Source organism: Lepidothrix coronata, unplaced genomic scaffold, assembly GCF_001604755.1.
Source record: "Lepidothrix coronata isolate B3197 unplaced genomic scaffold, Lepidothrix_coronata-1.0 Scaffold22, whole genome shotgun sequence".
NCBI lineage: Eukaryota > Metazoa > Chordata > Aves > Passeriformes > Pipridae > Lepidothrix > Lepidothrix coronata.
The window spans coordinates 4911202-4932646 of NW_016690202.1; the positions used below are offsets into that span (position 1 = coordinate 4911202).

Sequence of the window (21445 nt, forward strand, 5' to 3'; positions counted from 1 at the left end):
TAGGAAATCTTGATGTGCCATCTGGTGGAAAGATCTTCCAAAGTTTTTAAGACTTAAGTTTCAGCCAGGGTGGGGGAGGCAGGCTGAGGGACAATGAAAAGACCAAAGGACTGATGGTGGTCTGAGAAGCCTCTGGTTGTCCAAAATTGCTGTGTAGGACTAATTAAGTATTGTGGCTATGGTTGTCTCTATGTTGTCATTTGTAATGCAGGAAATTGGACAAAGTTGGTTTTTTTTCTTTACAGCTCTTCTGTTTGGCAGTTCTTTCTCTCAAAGACTGTGTAGCTTGATGGATTGGTAGCTCCTCTCCTGGCAGCATGGACCACACTATTGGAGTTGAAAACCTGGGGCTTGCCTCAGGCTCGGGAGGCAGGGCTGATATGGTGCAGGCATGTTGGTGGATCCAGTAAAGCTGTGGGCTGCTACAAATCACACTGGTTGTCTGCATCTATGCAAGTGAAGGAAGCCCTCAGCTTCAACTCTGCCACAGATGCACGCCTTAAATCACCAGTTGAAGTTTCTGTACAGATGTGTTTTTTCATGTAACAAACAGGATCTATCCATCTGTCTGGTGGGAAGAAGGTGACTGGCATGAAGCATTTTCCATATTCCCTGGAAGGTAGTGCATGATACAAAACAGCCATACAGATGGTCCCACCTGTGTGCCAAATGAGTACTGTTTATTTACATGTGTCCAGTTGGCATCTTGGAGAATGCAGTGCCTCTGCTTTCTTCAAATAGTGGGGTGGTATCTCTTGACCTGCTAGTTGTGACAACATGGAAAGCTTAAAAGGATATGTTGTTAAAAATGGTAGCAACCTCCATATTAGGAGCCAAGGTGTTTAGCAGGGTTTTTTTGGTTTTAAATATCCATACAGTTATACCAGAAGAGAAGCAGAGACCTGATCAGTCATTGTCCTATAAAGGAATTATTCAAATTAAACTCCATAAACCTCCTTACAGACATTTCACATACCTCCCCTGGTCATGTAGTAAGTAGAAACTTACTACTATTGTCCTTACAATATTTGCTGTTTTCATTCTGTGGCAGCACTAAATGCAGAGTTTGAATCTGAAAGCTGCTCTATCCCCTCATTTCTGCTTCAGTCAATAAATAGCATAATTTGCCACAGTATAAATTATTTTTCCCTTCAAATCTATTGCTGCTGAGAGAGTGCCAAGCTGCAGCCTGCTAGGCTATTAGATAAAACCCCAGTTCCCTCCCTATGCTGTGGCACAGGTTCATAATGATCAGGCACTGAGCTTTGTTTAGAGTTCAACTCCCATGGTAACAGGCACATCTATGAATATTTAATAAAAGGAGATTCACGTTTTTCCAAGGAAGCGTTGTCATATTTCAGCAACAATAAAGCATCATCTGAGAAGATCAAATTCTCATGAATGAGAAAGAAAGAAGTACTCTGAGATGACCTTCCTGCTGTGCATCATGGGGTACTTTGATCCACCACTCATCAGGGAAATGAAGGATGGCTTTCACGAAGCTTCACACACAGTTGTCTTGGGAAAGACAGCATTTCATAAATAAGATTATTTGCTGCTTCACCAATGTGTGATTTTTTTTTTTTTTTGGTCCAGCTAAAGGAATTAGTTTTAACTTATAGTTTCAACAAACTGGATTCACAATATAATTTGGGGATGGAAAGCAGCTTCTCAACACAGAAAAAACAGTTAAAGTGAGAGTGAAAATGAGATTGTTCTTGCAGTCCTCTCAAAGGTGCCCTCATCCTGTTAGAAGGAGTGTTTTCCCTGGAGCCAAATGGTAGTTCAGCATTTGCCTATGCCTGGGCCCTGGGTGACTCTGCTTTCTGCCAGTTTATTGTATAAAAAGCACATCCGTGGCAGGTTTTTGTTCTGAAATTTTAAACTGGCTGACTTTTAACCAGGAATGGCTCAAAAGTACCTTTTAAAATGAAACTACGTCTTCTGAAGGTAACATTTTTATCAGTTGGATGGGTTACTATAAATCATTGTAAATGTTTAAATGTAACATGTTTGTTCATCTCTGCCTTTTTATTTACCTTAGTAGAATGGGCTTTTTCTTAAATAGTTCTGATTTGTATACCAAATGGAAAGTGAATTAAAATTATTTTTATGCAACAATAACTTTTTAAGCATAAAGCAAAATAAGATTTAAAACCACTGGAGAAGACTTTGGGTTCTTCAGTTACAATAATTTCCTAAGTAGCTTATTGCCAGCATGGAGAAATCATGCAGTGTGAAAGAGAAGTATTTCCTTGCTGTAAGTGCTCCAGACAATATTTATACACTTCCTTTATTCCCTGCACTCTCTGGGGAATGTATAACTTTTATCATTGATCATTATAAATATATTATGGAAATAAATGCTTGCACTGATCAACAGGTTAAAAATGAAATCTTTGTGCAGTTACTACATAGGCAGTAACCTGTTGCTCTCTTTTAAGCTAGAAGCCTGTGATGCTTCAGCCAGAGAACTAGATTCTCATCCTGAGGCTGTTTAATTCCCTGGCCTTGTTTGCACTTCTTGTGATTTCCAGTGGTATGAAAGTATTGTCAAACTAAATTGGTTTTATAATAATATTTAGATTTGATTCCATCAGTCTAAATGGAAATCTTCAAAAGTAGGTAAAGGCCAGACTTCTGTTACCATGAATTCATCAGAAATTCCAGGGAATCCAAATGAGTTCCCTGAACCAGCTTATGCTATCATAAATGGGAAGAAAGATCTGCAGTTAGGAAGGGAAATTGCATCTTAATAACAATAAACAGATTTTATATGTACTAGAAATGGCATGGTAATCTGCTCCTGCTCTATAGTAGTTTTGCAGTCACCCTGGTTTAAATTGGTGAGATTTTCAAAAGAAGCACAAGTGATTGATGAGAGGAGGTTCCTTCTAAAAAATTAAAACCAGGTGCTCTTATTCCCTCAAACCACTGAAGATGCTTCAGTCACTTTTTTCCCTCTGAAACTGATGAAACCATCTTTCTGTGTAAGTGTTCATGAGCAGTTGAAGTATATAAGTTTTTTGTTTTGTCATACTTCTGCCTCTAAATTACTCCTGAAATTTTCCAAGATCCCCTGCTATGTTGCAAAATACATTCATAAATTCTTGGCAGCTCCATGCTGTAGTTAGCTATGCTATATCAGTACTCAGAAACTTGCAGTATGAGTCAAGTTTGCAGTATTTGCCCACAACAGTAGACTAAGGAAAAGCAGCAGGGCAAGTCTTTCCAATAGGCTCTGTCTGGAGGCAGTGTCTAGCTAAGCATTGAACTTGTTGGCTGATTTGGACTGTGACCTGGAGAAGGATTCTGCTCAAGCATACTTTAGACTTCTGTGAGGTGAGAGGAAGAGTCTGTTTTAAGATCTGTGTAGACTAATGGTAATCTTCAGCCAGGGTTTTGTTTCCCCTCTGGAGAGGTGCCTCCAGCCCCAACAGCAACCCTGCAGTCCTGTTGGAGGAAGAGGGAACTTGGCTCATTCAGCTTTATGGTTTGCATAGCAGTAGATTAGTCTATTACATCATTGACTGTAAGGTTGAATGGTGCAACTCCTTCCTTCATCTTTTTTTCTGAGTGATTGGCCTTGGTCGGTGCTCTCCAAGCATCTTTACGTTGGCTGTTTTGAAAAGGGGAAGGCCTGGGAGCTAACATTAAATGCTAATTAAAGGCTTGCAGTTTTAGTGCTGAGTTGGGCCCAAAGCTCTCTTTCCCTCATCGTTGGGTACTGTGGATGAAGTAAATGTAGAGTAACAGCATTGCTGGGACAATGAGAGCACTGACCGGTTTATCTAATGCACACTTGTTGTCTGCTTGCCCTCAAGCCTTGATGTCATCCTCTTTTGTCCAGCTGAGAAGGACCCCTTTTCTTTTTTATTGGAAGGCATAGATGTCATGCCCTAGATCCTGAACTCAGTGTGGTGCCCCTCCGCCACTGATGCATGAACCAGAGGAGGGGACCTACAGGGGTCTTGTTGCATTGGTGGCAGGTTTAGCTAATAGAGAGGCTGCGAGTCCGGGGAGAGAAGGCTGCTACTGTCCCTCTCCTTTCTCTCTGTCCTACCCTGCAGCTCCACCCTCCGTGTATCCCAGGGCAGGAGGGAGACACCTGGGGAAATTCATGCTTTGGGGGTATGACAGGGCACACCAAGATGCTGTTGGTTTACCTCAGGGTGGAGCCCCACTCTGTCCTGCTGGAGTCCTGCCAGCTGCCCTCAGCTCTGGCACACACAAGCCCACCTGACCTGCCACAGTTGTCACAGCTGCTTTTGTAGGAGAACTGTGATGCATGACAGAGGGTGCAGAGAGTTCTGCTGAAAGCAAACCTGGGCACCTTTGGAAGCTTTGCATATCCCTTATGCTTCAGAGCAGGTTTCCTCTGCTCCTTCCCACGTCCTTGGAGGCAAGGCTGGAGCAGAAGGGGTGACCTGGTAAAACCACCCTGGGCAGCCCCACCACCAGCTACAGCTGGACATGGTTACTGTGTTTGGTACTCTTTCATTGTAGCTGTCATCATTCCAAGCAAGTGGAGGGAGAGACAGTTCCCTTGTTTTTCAGCTAAGGGAATTTAAAAATCCTTGGGTTTGGCTTGGGGCTCCACCACCTTGGCAGCCCTCTTCTCCTTGGCTGTTGGATAAGGGATGATGCTTACTGTTGGGAAGAGACCCAACCAAAGTCAGTTGCAAAATGGGGAGAGGTGGGGGAACAAGGGATTCCCCTCTTGCTTCATATGTGTGTCCATTTTGTCCCAAGTGCACAGAGGTGTCTCTAGAAGAGTTGCTCCTCCCCAGGGGGCCCTGGGGCAGCTGTCGCCTTCAACACACACAAACACCACCCCCTATTCCCACTTAAGTAGAAGCTTTTTGACTATACCTGTGGTGATATATGGCTGTTGATACCCTGCTGTGTGCCTTTCCCTGCAGACGGCTTCCCACTGTAGCTTGGAGGAGCTATAAGCTATGGTGGAAGTTTGCAATAGGTCTCACTTCTGGAGAAGGTAGTTTGGGAAATGCATGTTCCCAGACTCAGCTGGGAACTCAAAGACTTGGCTGGGAATGGGAGCAACTGGGAGGAAGCTGCTGGGAAGTGACAATGTTTGGAAAAATCAACTTCAATAGGAAAAAAATTACTGAGGTGAAGTAAGAAGTGGGAAAGGCAGTCTAGCAAGAACAGCTTACTAGACAAAGATGTAGCTGTGTTTCTAAAAATTAAGGTTTGGAATTTACCTTACTGCAGTAGGTTAGCACACTGTACAGTGTCATTCAAGTGGATGCCAATGTGGAGGCTGTGGCTTAATTCTTGATAAATACAAAGGCAGAAAAATATGGAGGCACATGTGATTGAATGCTAACAAGATCACTTAGGAAGGAATATGTGTGTAAAAAAAAACCCCAGTGTGTTCCACAAACAAAAGCATTTGTGCAGATTTGTAGAGCATTTGTAATAGCACAGCTGGAGGAGCTCCAGGGGAATCTGTAAAAGTCTGTGCGTAATTAGCGCTGCCTTTTAAATACACAAAAGGAAAAAATGAGCGAATGCCAGCAAATCAGCAAGGGGAAAAAAATATAACCCAAACATTTGGAATTTGATTTAAATACAACTACTAGCTCAGTACAATCCTGTGAAAAAAAAGGAAAGAAAGACATGTAGTGGTTGTGAGTTTATTGCAGTTGTCTCAGTAACTTGGTTAAGCATATATGTTTCAGAATTAGTCAGAGTGATGGCAAAAAGGAAAATTTCCTGAAAAATTTCGGGTTTCATGGAAAATTACATTCCCTAATAAACAACTGCAATAAAAAGCTTACTGCTCTTGGAGAAAGACCATGCAGAGGAGCTGTGAATGTGCTGTGCTCTTCAGGCATGTCAGTGAGGAGCAGCTCAGTGAGCCCACCCTGAGCAAGGGTGGCAGGAGCTGGGGTCATTGTTGATACTGAATGAGAAGGAAAAGGAAGCACCATTCCTTTCATGCATTTTAAAGCCCATATCTTTATAGTTTTTCCTTGTATTGTATATTTTCACCAAAAGAAGAACTCACAGCTTTTTTTTTGCATTTCCTGAAAGCAATCGTGGTCTTTTCCATGTCAGGTCCTTAGAAAAGAGTGTTTTAAAGCACAAGGAGTGCCCTTTCTTTTCCAGTTTGGGGTTTTTTCTGCCTGTTGATCACAATATTGGCAGAAGTACTTTGGTCTGACTCCTCCATGATGCTTACTGTCTTCTCTGGCAGGTGCTACTTTGGAGTACATCCCACATGGTCAACTTGCAAACACCCACTTAACTTCAAATTTGCGAACACTGAAATTGGAGCAGGACATTGTACCTGCTCAGGAGGAGAGGAAGACTCCCTTGGTGGAAACTGTTCGGGGAAGGAAGTCATTTTCTTCTCAGGATAAAACTCTTGCTCCAATTAACCTGACAGATGACCAGCTTGCCTCAGGCCTTTATGGTAATAACTGACTCACATTCACCTTTCATCATTCTGGTGGAGTCTGAGTATGAAATACAGTTTAAAAAGCTTTTCAGTATTACCAAAAATGTAAAAGCAGGAAAAGATGCAGCTACAGGGAAAGTCACAATTTGAGACCCTGTGTCTGCAGATAGTGGTTAGATTTTAAATGGCAGATTGTAGCATCAGTGAAATATCATTTAGCATCTTCATAAGAAAAATGTACTGAAAGAGAATGGGTTAATAATTATTTTTTTAAATACTTAAATTTGTATGAATGTTTTACCTGTCTTACGCTTAGAGATTGCTTTAAAAGTTGTTTCAATGAATACTAAAATCTAAAAGACCAGCCTTGATTGAACCTCCCTACCCTGTTGAATAGTTTATTGTTAAATATGCTTTCTGTATTGTTTAAATGTGCTGTCTGTACTAATGCATTCATTCTGGCAAAGAGCTGCTGCTCTCTGACACCAAGAATTAAGATTTTCTTAATAGAGCAGAGTAACCCATTTCAGCATTAGAAGTTTTTCACAAATAGCGAAGAAAAACAAAAAGCTCATATCTTTTCTTAAAGTTTTCTAAAGCATCATAAAGATTAACAGCATGTTGGAAGATGGGAAATCTAGGCTACACTGGTTTCCAGAGTTGATTTTGGAACTGTTCTTTGATATTTCCAATATGCATCTCACACCATGTAAAAAATATTGGAAAACTCAGATTCAGTTGATAAATTAAACAGAGAGCTGTTTGTTATGAAAAATTGTCTAAAGCTGCTGCAAAGCTGGCTACAGATTTGTACTAATATGTGTGCTTTGTCTCCCTCTTTAACAGTATGTACCAATAATGAAAACACGCTTAAATCTATCATGAAGAAAAGGGATGGGAAGAAGGATTTGAGCAACACCAAGAAGAACCTGCAGTTTGTTGGCATTAATGGCGGGTAAGAGACCTGTCTCCAAAACATCTGTCACTATAGCACTGTACTGCTTTCACAGCGGGTAGGACAGGAAGAACCCAGGAGCACATGCATAGCTTTGGCCTGTCCTTCAGGCTGAGGTGCATCTACTGAGTGTAGGTATCAGAAGGAAGAACGAGACAGCTGAGCTCCTCTTAATCCTCTTGTGCATTCAAGTGATATATGGCATCAGTCTCAAGTACCTGTACATGAGATTGCTGCCAAATTTAACTCAGGAAAATGAAATGAGTTCAGCCATGGGGACATTCTTCAGGCAATGCTTTATTAAGAAAAACTTGTAAATATGTTTGGCAGCTGACAAGCACAACACTGTAAAATTAAACAATACAGCAAGAGATGGCATTGCCCAAAAATTAATTTTTTGGGCTTTGTGTTAGATAAATACAGAAACTTTACTACACAAATACAGAAAACAGTATGGAAAATTTTCATCTTTTAAAATACCTTGCCCTTGCAGAATGTTGCAAAGAACTTGAAAATGGTTTCATCAAATTGTTTTATATAGCTTTTCTAGCCCTTTCCTCAGATTAGTTTTTCTTTAGTACAAATGTTTTGTGCAGTATATAGCCTAAATATTCCAATTACTTAATTTCATACATATTGACTAAAAGTATCATTACTTATAGTGGGGGAGTGTTACCACAGGTTTGTTATCTTCTGCTTATATCTGACTAGTAAGGCAACAACACAATTTACTCTGAACAAAGTAATTTCATTTTGGGGATAAGACAATGTCTGACAGACTGTTAAGACTTTTGTTTAAAAAAGGTTGTTCTTCTTTCATTACACACTGTGTACATACTAATGACAGTTATCAGTTAGCCTTGACACTGAGTTCAGTGAGTAGAAAAGGTCTCTGAGTGGAAAACAGGAGGACTAAGCCTTTGCAAGACATTTTTCCACTTGCACCAGTGCAAGCAGGTACCGTCCACTGCTGAATGGCACTGAGCAAGCGCCCCCGCCCATTTTTCCCACAGGTACGAGACCACATCCAGCGATGACTCCAGCTCAGAGGAGAGCTCCTCCTCAGATTCAGAGGAGGAGTGCGAGGGCCACGAGTACCCCTGTGACCAGCACACAGAGGAGAAGCAGCCCACCCCACACACTGCAGAGGTCTGTGCTGTGGGGGCAGAGAAGGACAGTCCTCTCCCAGAGTGTGAGGCCGAGGAGGTGGAAATCCGAGAGAGGTAGGCTGCTCGCCCCCTCCAGAGTGCCTCTAAGGAGGTCACTGCTGCCTCGTGGCATGGGGTAAGCAGTGGGCTCTGCTCATACTGGTGGAGAAAGCATCAGCCCCATCATTGGTTGACTGCTGCCCACTTCCCTCCTGCTCAAGTGGATAGTCAGAGGCAGTTTCATGGCAAAACAGCCATGTGTGAGCAGGGAGAAGGTGTCAGAGGGTGTCCTTTGCAGCAGCTGATCCCATTGACTTTAAATGGTCCATTAACGGTGAGACCCAGGTGGCTCACCCAGCAGAGGCTCTTCCGGGACACAAATGGCACTTGTTTGGGAGCTGGCAATGCCTTGTGAATGGCCTGGTCTGTAAAATGAACAAGGAAATGAGTCTGGAGCCATGCACACCAGGTCAGCAGCCTGCTGGGAGTACATCTTGCATTTGCACCTTCCACGGCATCTCAGCCGTGGCTGGTACTGCTCAGTAAGAGGATGGGGTACAGAAGCAAGGACATTGTCCAGCCCTCAGATCATATGCTTCATGTGAGATCGCATACTGTACTGTACTTCTAAGGTCACTATCACACACTTCTTCAGCATTTCATGTCTTAAGCTACTTTTCAAATTGCTGGTAATGGACTGTGTAAGATAGGATTTGACAGACAAGGCTTTTCTGTTTTGGTATACGGAAAGCAAACTATTGTCACGAATTTTTGCTGATTCTTCATTAGTAAATGGTAAAAGGAAGTATAAACATAGACAGAGAAGGGATATTTTATAGGTAATGGTTTTGCACTGGTTTACAAGTGTGCTACCTTGGAAAATTATGTAGATGGAATAATAACAGTAAAAGAGCTAAAACAAAATTAATGTCATGTTTCACTGAAGGTGTAGCTTAACATCAAGTTCTCTGTAATTGTCAGCTGCTAAATAAAAGAGATGCAGTCAGCTGCTAAATAAAAGAGATGCAGAAATTAATAATTAAGAGCTTGGAGGCCCTGGAGCTGTGTCTTTTGAAGTGCTCTGAGCTTGCTTTATACAGTACTGTAGGATAGCTTGTTACTTTACAGGTGGCATAGAAAGATGGGCAGTTTCTCAAAAGAGCTCTCTAATTTACATTTATCCTAGCAGGGGGTGGTTGTGAAGAGGAGTAGCAGGACAGCTTAGATAGCCATGTGTACTTGAGGAACATGTTCTCTGCAAGCTGACTGCCCTGGCAATGCCCTTTGAGGGGAAGGAACAGGGCACATGGCTACGCATGGACATGGTCCATGCTGCGGCGGAGCATTTCATTGCTCTGGAAGCACTAGCAGCTGGCGTGTAACCCAGGAGGGCTAAAATGCCCACCTTACACACAGAGTGTCGTAGTTGCTCTGCTTTCTGGGAGAATTTTCCTAAAAAATTCTGCCATCATCGTCTCTGCAGGTTATAGCCAGAGATGGTTGGCCACAGTGACATGTGGGACAGGCACAGACCTTATTTTCAGCACTACTATGAGTAGCGAAGAGCTGCCAGAGTGGCTTCTGTATGGCAGATTGCTTGCCTGGAAACATTAATTCCCAGAGAACTTTCAGAAAGATAAATGTTTCTATGCTGAAACGTTAAGAGAAAAATTGAAACATGCAGTATATGTTGCTGTCTCCCTCAGATACGAGCTAAGTGAAAAGATGCTTTCTGCCTGTCACTTGCTGAGAAACAACATTGATGACCCCAAGACATTAACCAACAAAGATGTGGTAAGCAATACAGGACAAAATTCTCTCTGAAATGCAATAGAAAACTTGAGGGAAGGATAACTTGTGGTTTTGCAGGACCAGCATTGCAGTGGGTAAGCAGAAGAGGATTTCATCTTTCCTGCAACGGTCACAAAGCTCTTTCTATCAGGAGACTTTTGTCCAGAGAATGTACTTGTGCTTTGTGCACTTGGGTGTTGTCACGCAAGGCACACACATAAAAATAGTAACGTGAAAGTGCAGTTTCAACACATCTGTGTATTCCTGTGTTATTTTTGTAAGTGTCGCTTTAGCACTGCTGTGGGCAGCTCTTAGGCCTCACATTAGGAGACTATATGCCATAAGAACACTGTTACTTCCTATGACAAAAGCTCATAGTCTGTTCTGAAACTGTGGTGATCTGCCTCCTTCTAAGCACAGGGGTCTTGTTTGTCTGAACTGCACTGGTGGTTTTATCAGTGCTGCAGAGAGTAAGGAGTATTCATTGTTAATATGCATTCTCAGGAAAAAAATTGTATTTGCCTCATATAGGAATTGCCTATACTGCCTTGTGAGGGCGATCTGAAAGCAAAGGAACACTGCTTAGTGATATGAAACTGAATTTTGCATTTCTTACAGTTGTGTGGTGATGTAAAAGGCAACAACCCACTGATCTCCTCTACTGTAGAGCATCTGCAGCTTCTTAAAGACAGTTATGTTGTGTGCATGACACAGTAGTATTGTCTGTGTCCAGTTCTGACATTTGTGGTCCAAGGAATGTTTTGAAAGGTTGTTCAATACAGTTGTGACAGTTTTTAATCATGTATCTGTCCTTCAGGAGTAGTTTAGGCATTCAAACAACAAATGCTTTAGGCCCTGTTGGAGCTGTAAGTGTCAAAAATGGCATAACTACATGATGATCTCTGCCTTGGAAGTGTAATTTGAATTTACGTTTTTCTTTCTTGTGCTTAAAGTGTCTTCCAGCACAAGTAGTGCTTTGTAGGTGGAAACTACAGACTCATCAGCTCTTGTTCTCTGTCTGTCTGCTGATAAAGGAGTCTTGTCCAAACAGATTAAATGTCAGTACAGCTAAGGATCTATATAAGTTGTCCCAACCTCTTCCAGCATACTCAGCTCTTATGGCTTCTGATTACACCAGGAAGAGCTGTGGATTGCTTATTTTGGAATGTGATGGATTACATGAATAAAAAGAATTGTGCTATTTACTTAATAATGTGTGTGATGCTGTGACTAAAAATAATTTCTTAATGGTATTTTGCACTCAGTAGCGCTTAAAATTAAAAAAAATTATATTGTGTTGCTTTATGACCACTTTTTTGTTCAATTCTGTGTGTTCACAATACATGTGATCCAACTCAAATAGTTGGACCTTGTCAGTTTTCATTCTGTAAATGTGTTTCTGTAGTACAGTTATATATGTAGTACTGATGTATGTAGAATATTCTCCCTTTACCGGACACGCACCACCTCTAGAGCTACTGCAGCGTTTTCCCTAGAGGCTAGATAAGCTTTCTGAGTGTCTTCTCTGTAAAACTGTCCTTGAATTTACTGGCCACCTTGCACGTGGGGGGTTATGAAGAGGATATGGTGGTCCTTCCACGTTACAGAAACTGCCTCTCAAAGTCATAGCTGGTGGTGACTGTGGAAGCCTCCTTGGCTCACAGCAAGATCTGCTCTACCTACATTTTTCCCAACAGATAAGTCCTGACCTAAGAGGCTCATACTCCTTCACCCCTAGTCAATACCAATGTGAAAGTTTATCCTGAATGTGTAGCCTGCATCTTCTCATTGCAGCTAAAATCTCTTGCTACAACAGCCAGCCATCCTTCAGGTGAAGAACAGGTTCTTTCTTTTCTTACTGCAACAGTTTTTTGCCTGTGAAAATGTTACAGGGTTCCCTTCCCCAGCAGTTCTTTCAGCACAGCATCTCCAGTCCTTCCTGTCTGTCCCATAGGTCAGATTTCCTTGACTTCTTATCATTCTTGCTGTTCGCCTTTGAAATTGTTTTAGCCAAATCTTTTGTGTCATTCAGTGATCAGACCAGACAAAGTAGTCCAGCTGTTGCCTTCACAGCAATAGGCAGAGAAGAGACTGCATCAAATGCTGTGCAAGCTATAAATATGTTTATTCACCCCAAAACAGTATTTGCCTTTTTCATTACACTATGATGTTGTTGTCTTCGGTTCAGCTTGTAATACCCAGCTCTTCTCCTGCAGAACTGCTGTCCAGCCAGTTCTCATATACTTGAGGCATTTGATAATTTGTGCCTCAAAACTGGGCCTAATTGACTTAGCATGCTGTTGTTTTAAGTCCAGTCAGAAATGTGCATTTTCCCTGTTCTCCGTCTTGTGTTTATTAGTGATTCATAAACTTAGTTAAGTATTTGATCGAAATGGTTACTCCAAGTCTTTTTTCTGTTCACCAGCATTTGATAACCAATAATTCTGAGAGGATGAGATTAATTCTGGGAGTAATCTCATCCATGTCCTCAGAGGGGAAGAATTCCTGAAAATCAAGTGAAGTGAGAGGAAGTAAACAATTGGTTTTAAAGAAGGCTTTAGTCAGAGGGGAAGCTTCAGTCTGTCATCTTGTTTGTGAGCTGAATGCTTTCTTCCCACATTGGACTAAAAAAGGCTTGACCTGCATTGTTGACTTGTGGGATGGAAAATCCTTTAAACAGATTGCCCATATGTAAATTTTTCTGTTTTGGTTTTGGCAGAGGTTTTGTTTAAATACCATCCAGCATGAGTGGTTTCGTGTCTCAAGTCAGAAGTCTGCTGTCCCTGAAATGGTTGGAGACTACATAACTGCTTTTGAAGAGATTTCTCCTGCTGTCCTCAGACATATCATCAATATGGCAGATGGAAATGGAAACACAGCTCTGCATTACAGTGTCTCACATTCTAACTTTGAAATTGTAAAGCTTCTTCTGGATGCAAGTAGGTTAACAGGTTTGCTTATTTTTTTTTTAATTATTATTGGTTTTGGCAATTCTCATAGGTGAAACTGAAAAGTTTTAACTGTTAACAGTTATATGGTGGCTCACTTGAGTAATCTGGAATCTTTGTTTCTAGCACTAGCTTTTGAGATGATGTTTCTTGAAAAAGTTATAAAAACACTCAGGTAAATTATACAGAATTGGCTGGTGTCTGAGACTTACAGTTAGATCCCTGAATTTTGGACTGTAGTTCCAAGCTCAGCAATACCAGCCTCTATCACTAGTTTTCTCTGGAGGCAGTGCAGCTGCTGCTCAGTCGGGTGTAGGGTGCTGGAGGAGGAAGATTCATTGAGGTATAAACATCCATCTTAAACACTCAGACCAGTCTAGTTTTATCTTACTAAAGCGATGCAAAACCTTTTTTTGGCCACCACCTTGACACATCTCTGCTGCCTTTCTGAGAAACTGGAGCAGTATGGCATTCTGTCACAGAAGAGCATTTTCCTGATCCATAAGCAATGTGATGATGCTTCATGTGGTTGCTTTTGTTGTTGCTTCCTTTTCTCAATCCCCTTGCAGAGAGGGTAGTGACCAAGGAGAGACTCCAGAGCATCTGCTCCCCACATGCAATGTGCCAGATGGCAGCCAGCAGAAGGTATCACACTGGAAATGGTCCTAGGCAGGATGTGATCTGTTTAAGCTCCCTCTTTGCTCCCTGAGTGAAGTTGGTTTCTCTAAACTAGTTATAAAACCTGTCACAGTTGATTGTGAAAGGTTAACTGGGCCAATAACATGTCTGGAGTGTAAGCCAAGCAATATTCATAAATCCAGAAGGGTAGCACCAGATAAACAAGGATATTAATGATACAAATCCCAGATTTCAAAACCCAGCACATCTGTCACACATGCAGAGATTTCCTCAGCAGCAAAGTGAGCACTTTGAAATCTCTGGTCCTGTTTGAAGGCCCTCTTCCTGTTGGGAAGAATGAGTCATGGCAGGGGAATTCAGGGAATGTCAGGAGCACAGTGAAATGCAGCAGGCCGGCTCTGCAGCACAGCGGTGGTGGGAGGGAACTGCCCCTCCCTTCCCTAGGTATCTCAGGGTAGCAGAAACATGCTCATCTCTTGCTGGAAGTCAGGACCTCCTGTAGGTTCCAGCAGCTAGTGTATGCCTGTGGACACCAGGGGTTAATTGTAAAATACAACAACCATGACTAGTGCCAGGTACTCCTCTGCGGGAGAACTACTTGTGCCAGCACTTGGAAAATGTTTTCAAACAGGCAGATTCCTTCAGGTTTCAGCAGTCTTCCTCTGGACTGTGTCTGAATGGTCACTGTGATCAGCTTTGCAGTGGTTATATCACAGGCAGACTGTTGGTCCAAGACTCCGTGTCTGCGTGTTTGGTGGGAAGAAAGAACGAGATCAGAGAATCCTCCATATCACCAAGCAGAGTCACCAAGAGGACAAGTAGGAGAACAGTTTTGTTCATTAGCCATATAGAAAAGGAGCTGGAATGTGACCTCAGAAAACACACTCTGCTGAAGTAGTCTAGTCAGGGTAGGAACACATCACTTCTAAAAATTATTCATTACTCATGATATAATGCGTGTAGCAAGAGTGTTCTGTGGCTTCATGGAAGTGATGTCTAAAAGTAGTAAGGTAACATCACTGATGTCTATGAAACATTAAAAATGTGCATTTTCTTACATCTGCACTTGTAATGCTTCTGAAATGTTCTTTTCACTGAAAAAGAAAATCCTTTGGCAATAAATCCGTAGAATTTCTTGGAACATTTCTGCAACTGTGGTGCAATTTAACCCCTAATCTAGAGATACTGTTTATGTAAGTCTGAGTCCCTGCTTTTCAATAAGATAAGCACACTGAAAGCCCTGCTCCCTGGTAAACCAATAAGCTCTGATGAACTTCTGTAGAATTTTAGGAACAGAGAGAGACTGGAGGTAAGATTTGAACAAAAAGGAGAACTCCTGTCAGTTGCTGTCACGGTCAGAGTGCTTGCCTGTATTTGTTCCCAGAGTAGTTTTGTTCACAGTCAGATACGCTGTAGAACTGGAAGCAGCCTTTAATTTAAAGGGCTTTTTTTGGCAACTCTAAAACATGTTGAAGTACACTTGCAGATTTTCAAAATAACACCAATTACAGGAAAATGTTTGTGCTGAGGAGAAATAACTTTTCAACTGACCATGTTGCTGAACCGTTTTTGTTTTGCAGTGTGGATGCCCTCAGGAGAAGAGCTTAAGGACTCTCCTGATGGTATTTCTGGTGGCAGAACCATGACCCTGATGGCCATGTCAGATTTCAGACCACTTGCTTTTACAAAAGAAAAAACAAATGTACAAAGAAAGCCCTAAATGATAACATATAAAATGGCTTTGTGCTCTCCCTTGTGTTATACATATAGTAGAAAAGAATTCTTTTCTTTCTCAGGCTCAAGAGCTCCCCTGTTTATTTTTTATTTTTCCACTTTCCCTTGAATTGCTTCCATTATGAAAGCAGTTGCTGCTTTTTCTTTTTATAGGCTGCTCTACTAACAGTTTATTCAGTTGGTTAGCACAATTACTGCTTTTTGGGTTCTTGCTTTCCAAAGAAATTATGTCATCCCTCTGCAGATGTCTGTAACGTAAATCATCAGAACAAGGCTGGTTATACTCCCATCATGCTTGCTGCGCTTGCAGCTGTGGAAGCGGAGAAGGACATGAGGATAGTGGAGGAACTGTTCAGCTGTGGGGACGTGAATGCTAAAGCCAGCCAGGTCAGTCAAATGGTTCACGAAGCACAGTTTGCATTCCTGTGACCTTTTATCTTTCCTTCCACGCTCCTATCCCTGCTCTTCAGTTCAGCTTTTGCGCACATTCACTTTCACCATCTGTGGGTTTTGTGTGTATGTTTTTGATTGCTGTGTACAAAACAAAGCCATGGAAGAACAGTTGAGCCTCAGGTCTGGACCTCTTCTAAAAATGAAGGTTGAATATTATATGAAAGAACTATTACTGAATTTTAGGAGGCATTTAGAAATTCTGTGGCATTTAGCTCCTTCCAAAGAACTGTAGATGTCTGGAAATAGTTTGGATATCTTTCACTAATTCAATAAATAGCTAAGTGAATGTGGGATATTTGATGCATAAAAGGTATTTAAATAATGGCAATCCAAGCCTTGAGAGTACTGTTTAAGATAACGATTTCTTTTCCCCAGAAGAAGCATAGTGCCAAAAAAATGTGTTCATGCTTTTTCAGTGATTGTCTGTATTTATTTGGGTTTTCTTCTTCTCTTCATGCAGGCTGGTCAGACTGCACTGATGCTAGCTGTGAGTCATGGTCGGATAGACATGGTTAAAGCTTTGCTGGCCTGTGGTGCAGATGTCAATATCCAGGATGATGAGGGCTCTACAGCTCTGATGTGTGCTAGTGAGCATGGACATGTGGAGATTGTTAAACTTCTGCTGGCTCAGCCTGGGTGTAATGGCACCCTGGAGGACAATGTGAGTTGCCTTTCCAGACTGTACTACTGAAATCTGCTTAGGTGAATCTCTGACTCAGAGAGTGCTGAAGTACCAGCCACATGAATCTTAATGGTAGTAAGTGCTGTGATTATTTGGGTAGTATTTTTACTTTTCTAACAGACCTACCTAGTAGCCATTTCTGTGGTTAGCTATAGGTATTTAGTGGCCAGAACAGAAAAAAGTATTTGTTATCTCATAGTAAAATATCTTCCTTTCATACATTCCTTCTCCCTTTCACAGGAGTTTTCCCATTTTCAGTTAGGACCTTATCTAGTGACTTTGAGGCCTTTCTGTATTGCTTTTCTGTGCCTGTGGCAAATATCAGTTCTCTTGATATGATGTTCACACTGTATCTACACAATGACTTTTAGAGTACAGGTTTGGTCTCAGTCATGAAGCTCTGTTGTCCTGACAATAAAGAGATACAGACTGTGACTTCCGTGCCAAGTGAGACACTTGTATATTTTTTGTTTGCAAGGATCATCGCAGCCTACACTGTCAGCAGAATATTTGATCTGTAGAATTCTCAAGCTTGAAAATGTTGACTTAGTTGATCTCTTGCCAGTACTGTATTCCTGTTAACAACATTTCTTGGGTACTTTTCCATTCTTCCTATTGCATTACCCACTGCAATGGTTTGGGATTTTGGAGGGCAGTGGGTGGGTGGTTGTTGACTCTGTTGCAGAGAGGCAGAGACATCATTTCTCTTCATTCACTGACTTGCTGCAGGAGGCAGCTCAGCTGTCTGATAGTACTAGCAGTGTGTAACAGCTGGCCTGAGGAGAAAATGTAAGAAGACTTCAGTGTAACAAACACTTCTGGGGCAATCTAGATAACTGCAGCCAGGATGCTGTTAGCACTCTTAGTTATGAAGTCAATAATTTAAAAATCTTTATGGGGACATGACACTTAAGTATTCCTGTAGCCAGTTTCACACTCTTTCCCAAGCGCAGTTTGACTGCTGCTTATTCATTTTATAATGGGCTTGTCTGTGCTGTGAGATTTTGAGAGTTTTAGCATTCTCCTAGCTATTCTGAATGTCACAGCGAGGCTTTTCCAGTCTGCGTGATCAGTAGTAAGCTGAGCATTATCCTACTAATGTGTTCCATTCTGACTGTGATTCAGCATCTCTCTTTAAGCACTTGTGTTGCCTGTGGAGTGTTGTGCATTTGTGGTGCATTATATTGTATTGTAGTGGACAGCTATTCTAGCTCCCTGTCTGTTTTATGTATAATTGCCTCCTGTAGTCTCATAAGGAGATTTTCCATGTGGATGCTGTCTGTTGTGTCCTGTGCTGGAGAAAGGGTTTACAGTTTAAAAACTTGAGCCAACCTCTCCAATACCAATACCAGAGCTATGGCCATGGCTGGAATATGTGGTCCATCCCTGTGAGAGCATATTTCAAATACGGGCATTATTGTAGAAACTTCTGTGTGCAAGAGCCAAAAGGCAGGCAGGGAGCCAACCAGCAAGCCAGGGGATGCCTGACATCTACTTCTTCCTGGACCAAACATGGCCTAAAGGAAAAACTGCAGATCAATAAATTATCCTTTCAGCAAACCCAGGTTTTGCTTCTAGCACCCTCAACAACTGTGGTTTCTGAAAGCAATAATATCTTCTGAGAAACTGAGGTGACAGTATTTAACCATGAAATTATATTTAGACTTCCATTAAGGAACATTTGGAATTATGAGTGCAAATTCTCCTAGTGTTAATGGGACCTCTAACACAACAATTATCACTGTAATAGAGCAATTATCATTATATTTGATTAGCATTTATCCCTCCCTTTTCTTCTCTTCCACTTGTTACTGACATTGTAGTTTCTCTCAGACAGCCCAATCTTTTGAAATCACTGGTCTTACACAGCACTACATGTAACGTTATTATGATAATGGTGTGCTTATTCTTCCTCAGCAGTAATCAAGAGTACTCATTGAGAGAAATTATTAGGCCTCTGACAATTGGACTACCTCATAAAACAGCAGTGCAAGGCTTATAATAAAAGAAATGAAACAAGACTCTAAATTAACCTAACTGTCTGTATGAGCACCAGGGCCTCCACTTCATAACTTCCCTTCTCTGTGGGCTGATGGGACTTTTAAGAGATCTGTTAATGCATACAAGCACTAATTCTCCTGTTTCTTCCTTTCTTCTCTCAGGATGGCAGCACAGCACTTTCAATAGCCCTGGAAGCCGGACATAAGGACATAGCAGTTCTCCTTTACGCGCACGTCAACTTTTCCAAAACCCAGTCACCGGTTAGTATACAACCTCCTGTAGTTTATGTTTTAACTTGCTGCTCCTGAACATAATAGTAAAATGTAAACAAAACTTAACCCCCTGGTAGCTATACAGCAGTATAGCACATGAAATTTCAAGTTTAATCACAGGATCATTTTTGTGCTGGTAAGTGGACTGTACTTTTTAAAATGCAGATTGACTGCAGAAGGTTGAAGCCTGGCTGAGGGATACTTCCTCCTCCTCTTCCTCCTCCTCTCCCGTTTATTTAGAGATACAGATAGCTCACTAGCAAGGTTCACTGACACTGCCTTGTGGATAGGATGCTGTTGTATTACTGTAATGCTAATTATTGACCTGGTCACCCAAAGATAGCTGTTTCTGGCATTAGAGCTGTCCTAGGTGTTCTGGCAACTACCTACCCCTTCTCTAGCCCTGACTCGCTCTTCTGATAAACTGCTGCTAAGTATTTCAATGTCTAAAAAACATGCACTCTAGTGCCTGTAGGCTGTATGATAGCTGGCACTGTTCTTCCTAAAATTAAAAAAAAAAAAAGTCAAAAAAAGGTTTATCTGTACAATTAAAGGCAAGGGATTGAACAGAGTAATTTTGAGTGTTGTGTTCACTAGCAGCTGGCTGGAATAATTTGTCTTTGATTAATTGTTCTTCTTTTCTAGGGCACTCCTAGGCTTAGCAGAAGGACATCTCCTGGTCCCACCCACAGAGCCACGTTTGAGTAGTAGTGCATGAATATCTGTAAAAAATCTCTATGCCATCTGTAAGCTGCTAAATGTTACTGTTTTACTGAGACAGATACTGAATGTAATTGTCTTGTGCCTGAACTCACCAGCAAAGTGAAAGCAGAGATCTAGTGCTAAAGAGAGAAAACTGTAAACTTGAAGTAAGCCTGTAGTTAAGTAGTGCTCAGCAGAGAACCTTTCTGTTCTTTTGCTCACATAGTCATCATTCTGTACACTGGCATAAATCCTGTTTTTCTTTGCTGTAGATTATCCTCTCCTGTGTTATGTGCGCCCTAAGACTTCTAAAGCTATCCATGCAGGGGTGTCCCAGTGGCTTCTTTTTAGTCATTCTAAAATATATTTACTGTGCCTAGACTTTATCACAGTAAACTTTTCATAGATTTCATTCCAACATGATTTTCATGTTTTTAATTATTTGAAATTCAGAAGTTGCAGTTGCTTATACAGTCAGCTCCGTGGATCTTGAGCTGGTGGGTGAGTGGGTAGGTATTGGGGATAGAGCCTTTTGTCAGGTCTGAAGTTCACTAAATAAGTTGTTGCTAATTGGGGATAATGTATAACTTTTTATATAAAAGATACTAGTGTCTATAAAATTAATTCGCACAGTATTTTCAACATTTTATATTCCTTAATAATTAAAATCTAGATGAAGAATTACATGTCCTGTTACCATATTTTTATTAACTGTGTCAGTCTATAAGCTCCATACACATTTATTGGAGAATAAAATTAGAGGTACCAGTTGTATATTCCCCTTGAGTGGAATTGAGCGTAGTTCTCAGTGCGTATTTATGGAATGCTATTACCTTGTCACATTCACTTTAGTCATGAGTATTGAAATGTTTGAAGTGCCTTAGAGTCTTGCCATATTTTCAGAATAAAATTTCATTATGCTGTTTTACTCCTCTCCTGTTTTACTTGTGATTTGTGCTCATCCAGAAATGCTGCACACTTCAACTTCAGCAGGAAAACAAGCTAGATTGGTAAATTAAGGCAGGGAGGACAGGATAGCTCAACCCTTGGGGGCTGCTGATGTGAGCAGCATTGGTGCCCACCCAAGTTTTTTCCTGCTGACTGGAAGAAAGCTTTGCCCAAGGTGATCTGCCTTCGCTGGTATTGCACAGGTTGCGAAGGCTGGACCCTTTGCTGTTTGGGTGAGAAGTGGCCTCTCTCTCAGCCATGCAAAGCATCATGGGGAGGCACCAAAGGACCATGTTCAAGCAGTTTACTGGAACTGAAAAATAGTTACCAACTGCAATAAAAGCCTTTGAGCTTTATCTTGCAAACAATCCTGGCAGCATAGTGAAAGGGATGCTTTCTAAATGGTATTGGAGCAAGTTCTAAGCTAGTGCCTTCATACCCTTGTCAGTTCAGACCTATCTGACGAGACAGAGAAACACACCTCAATGCCTTCCTTCAGGGGATCTAAACAGTTCTGTTACTCTGTGTCCTTTCTCCTTCTCACCTTAAATTCTTATCAACAGCTTTTCCCTTTGAAACAGGGACCCACTGAAGCCATTCTCACTTGGCCTACATTGACTTAGTGACTTGGACTGCCAAGAAGTTTCTGTGAGCTCTCAGATCTGGTTTGGTCCAGTGCTGTAGGTACTGTGTGATAACATAGTATCACAGTAACCTAAGGGCAGGTGAAATACCTCTGTTGAGG

The 21445-nt window shown here is 41.5% G+C and overlaps 1 protein-coding gene across 7 annotated transcripts in view; it reads left to right on the plus strand.

Annotated features, from left to right (window-relative positions):
* KANK1 (KN motif and ankyrin repeat domains 1) overlaps window positions 1–20520 on the plus strand; it is a 122611-nt gene extending 102091 nt beyond the window's left edge. For 4 of the 7 annotated variants that reach the window (XM_017808251.1, XM_017808250.1, XM_017808253.1 and 1 more), the window contains 9 exons: window positions 6224–6442; window positions 7274–7382; window positions 8396–8605; window positions 10237–10324; window positions 13041–13272; window positions 15887–16029; window positions 16556–16756; window positions 18940–19038; window positions 19696–20520. In XM_017808251.1, coding sequence (XP_017663740.1) covers window positions 6224–6442; window positions 7274–7382; window positions 8396–8605; window positions 10237–10324; window positions 13041–13272; window positions 15887–16029; window positions 16556–16756; window positions 18940–19038; window positions 19696–19758 — 1364 coding nt within the window. In that variant the 3' untranslated portion in view covers window positions 19759–20520. The remainder of the gene's footprint in view (window positions 1–6223; window positions 6443–7273; window positions 7383–8395; window positions 8606–10236; window positions 10325–13040; window positions 13273–15886; window positions 16030–16555; window positions 16757–18939; window positions 19039–19695) is intronic. The other 3 variants (XM_017808249.1, XR_001873739.1, XM_017808252.1) reach the window with 3 other exon arrangements.
* Window positions 20521–21445: the final 925 nt, after the last annotated feature.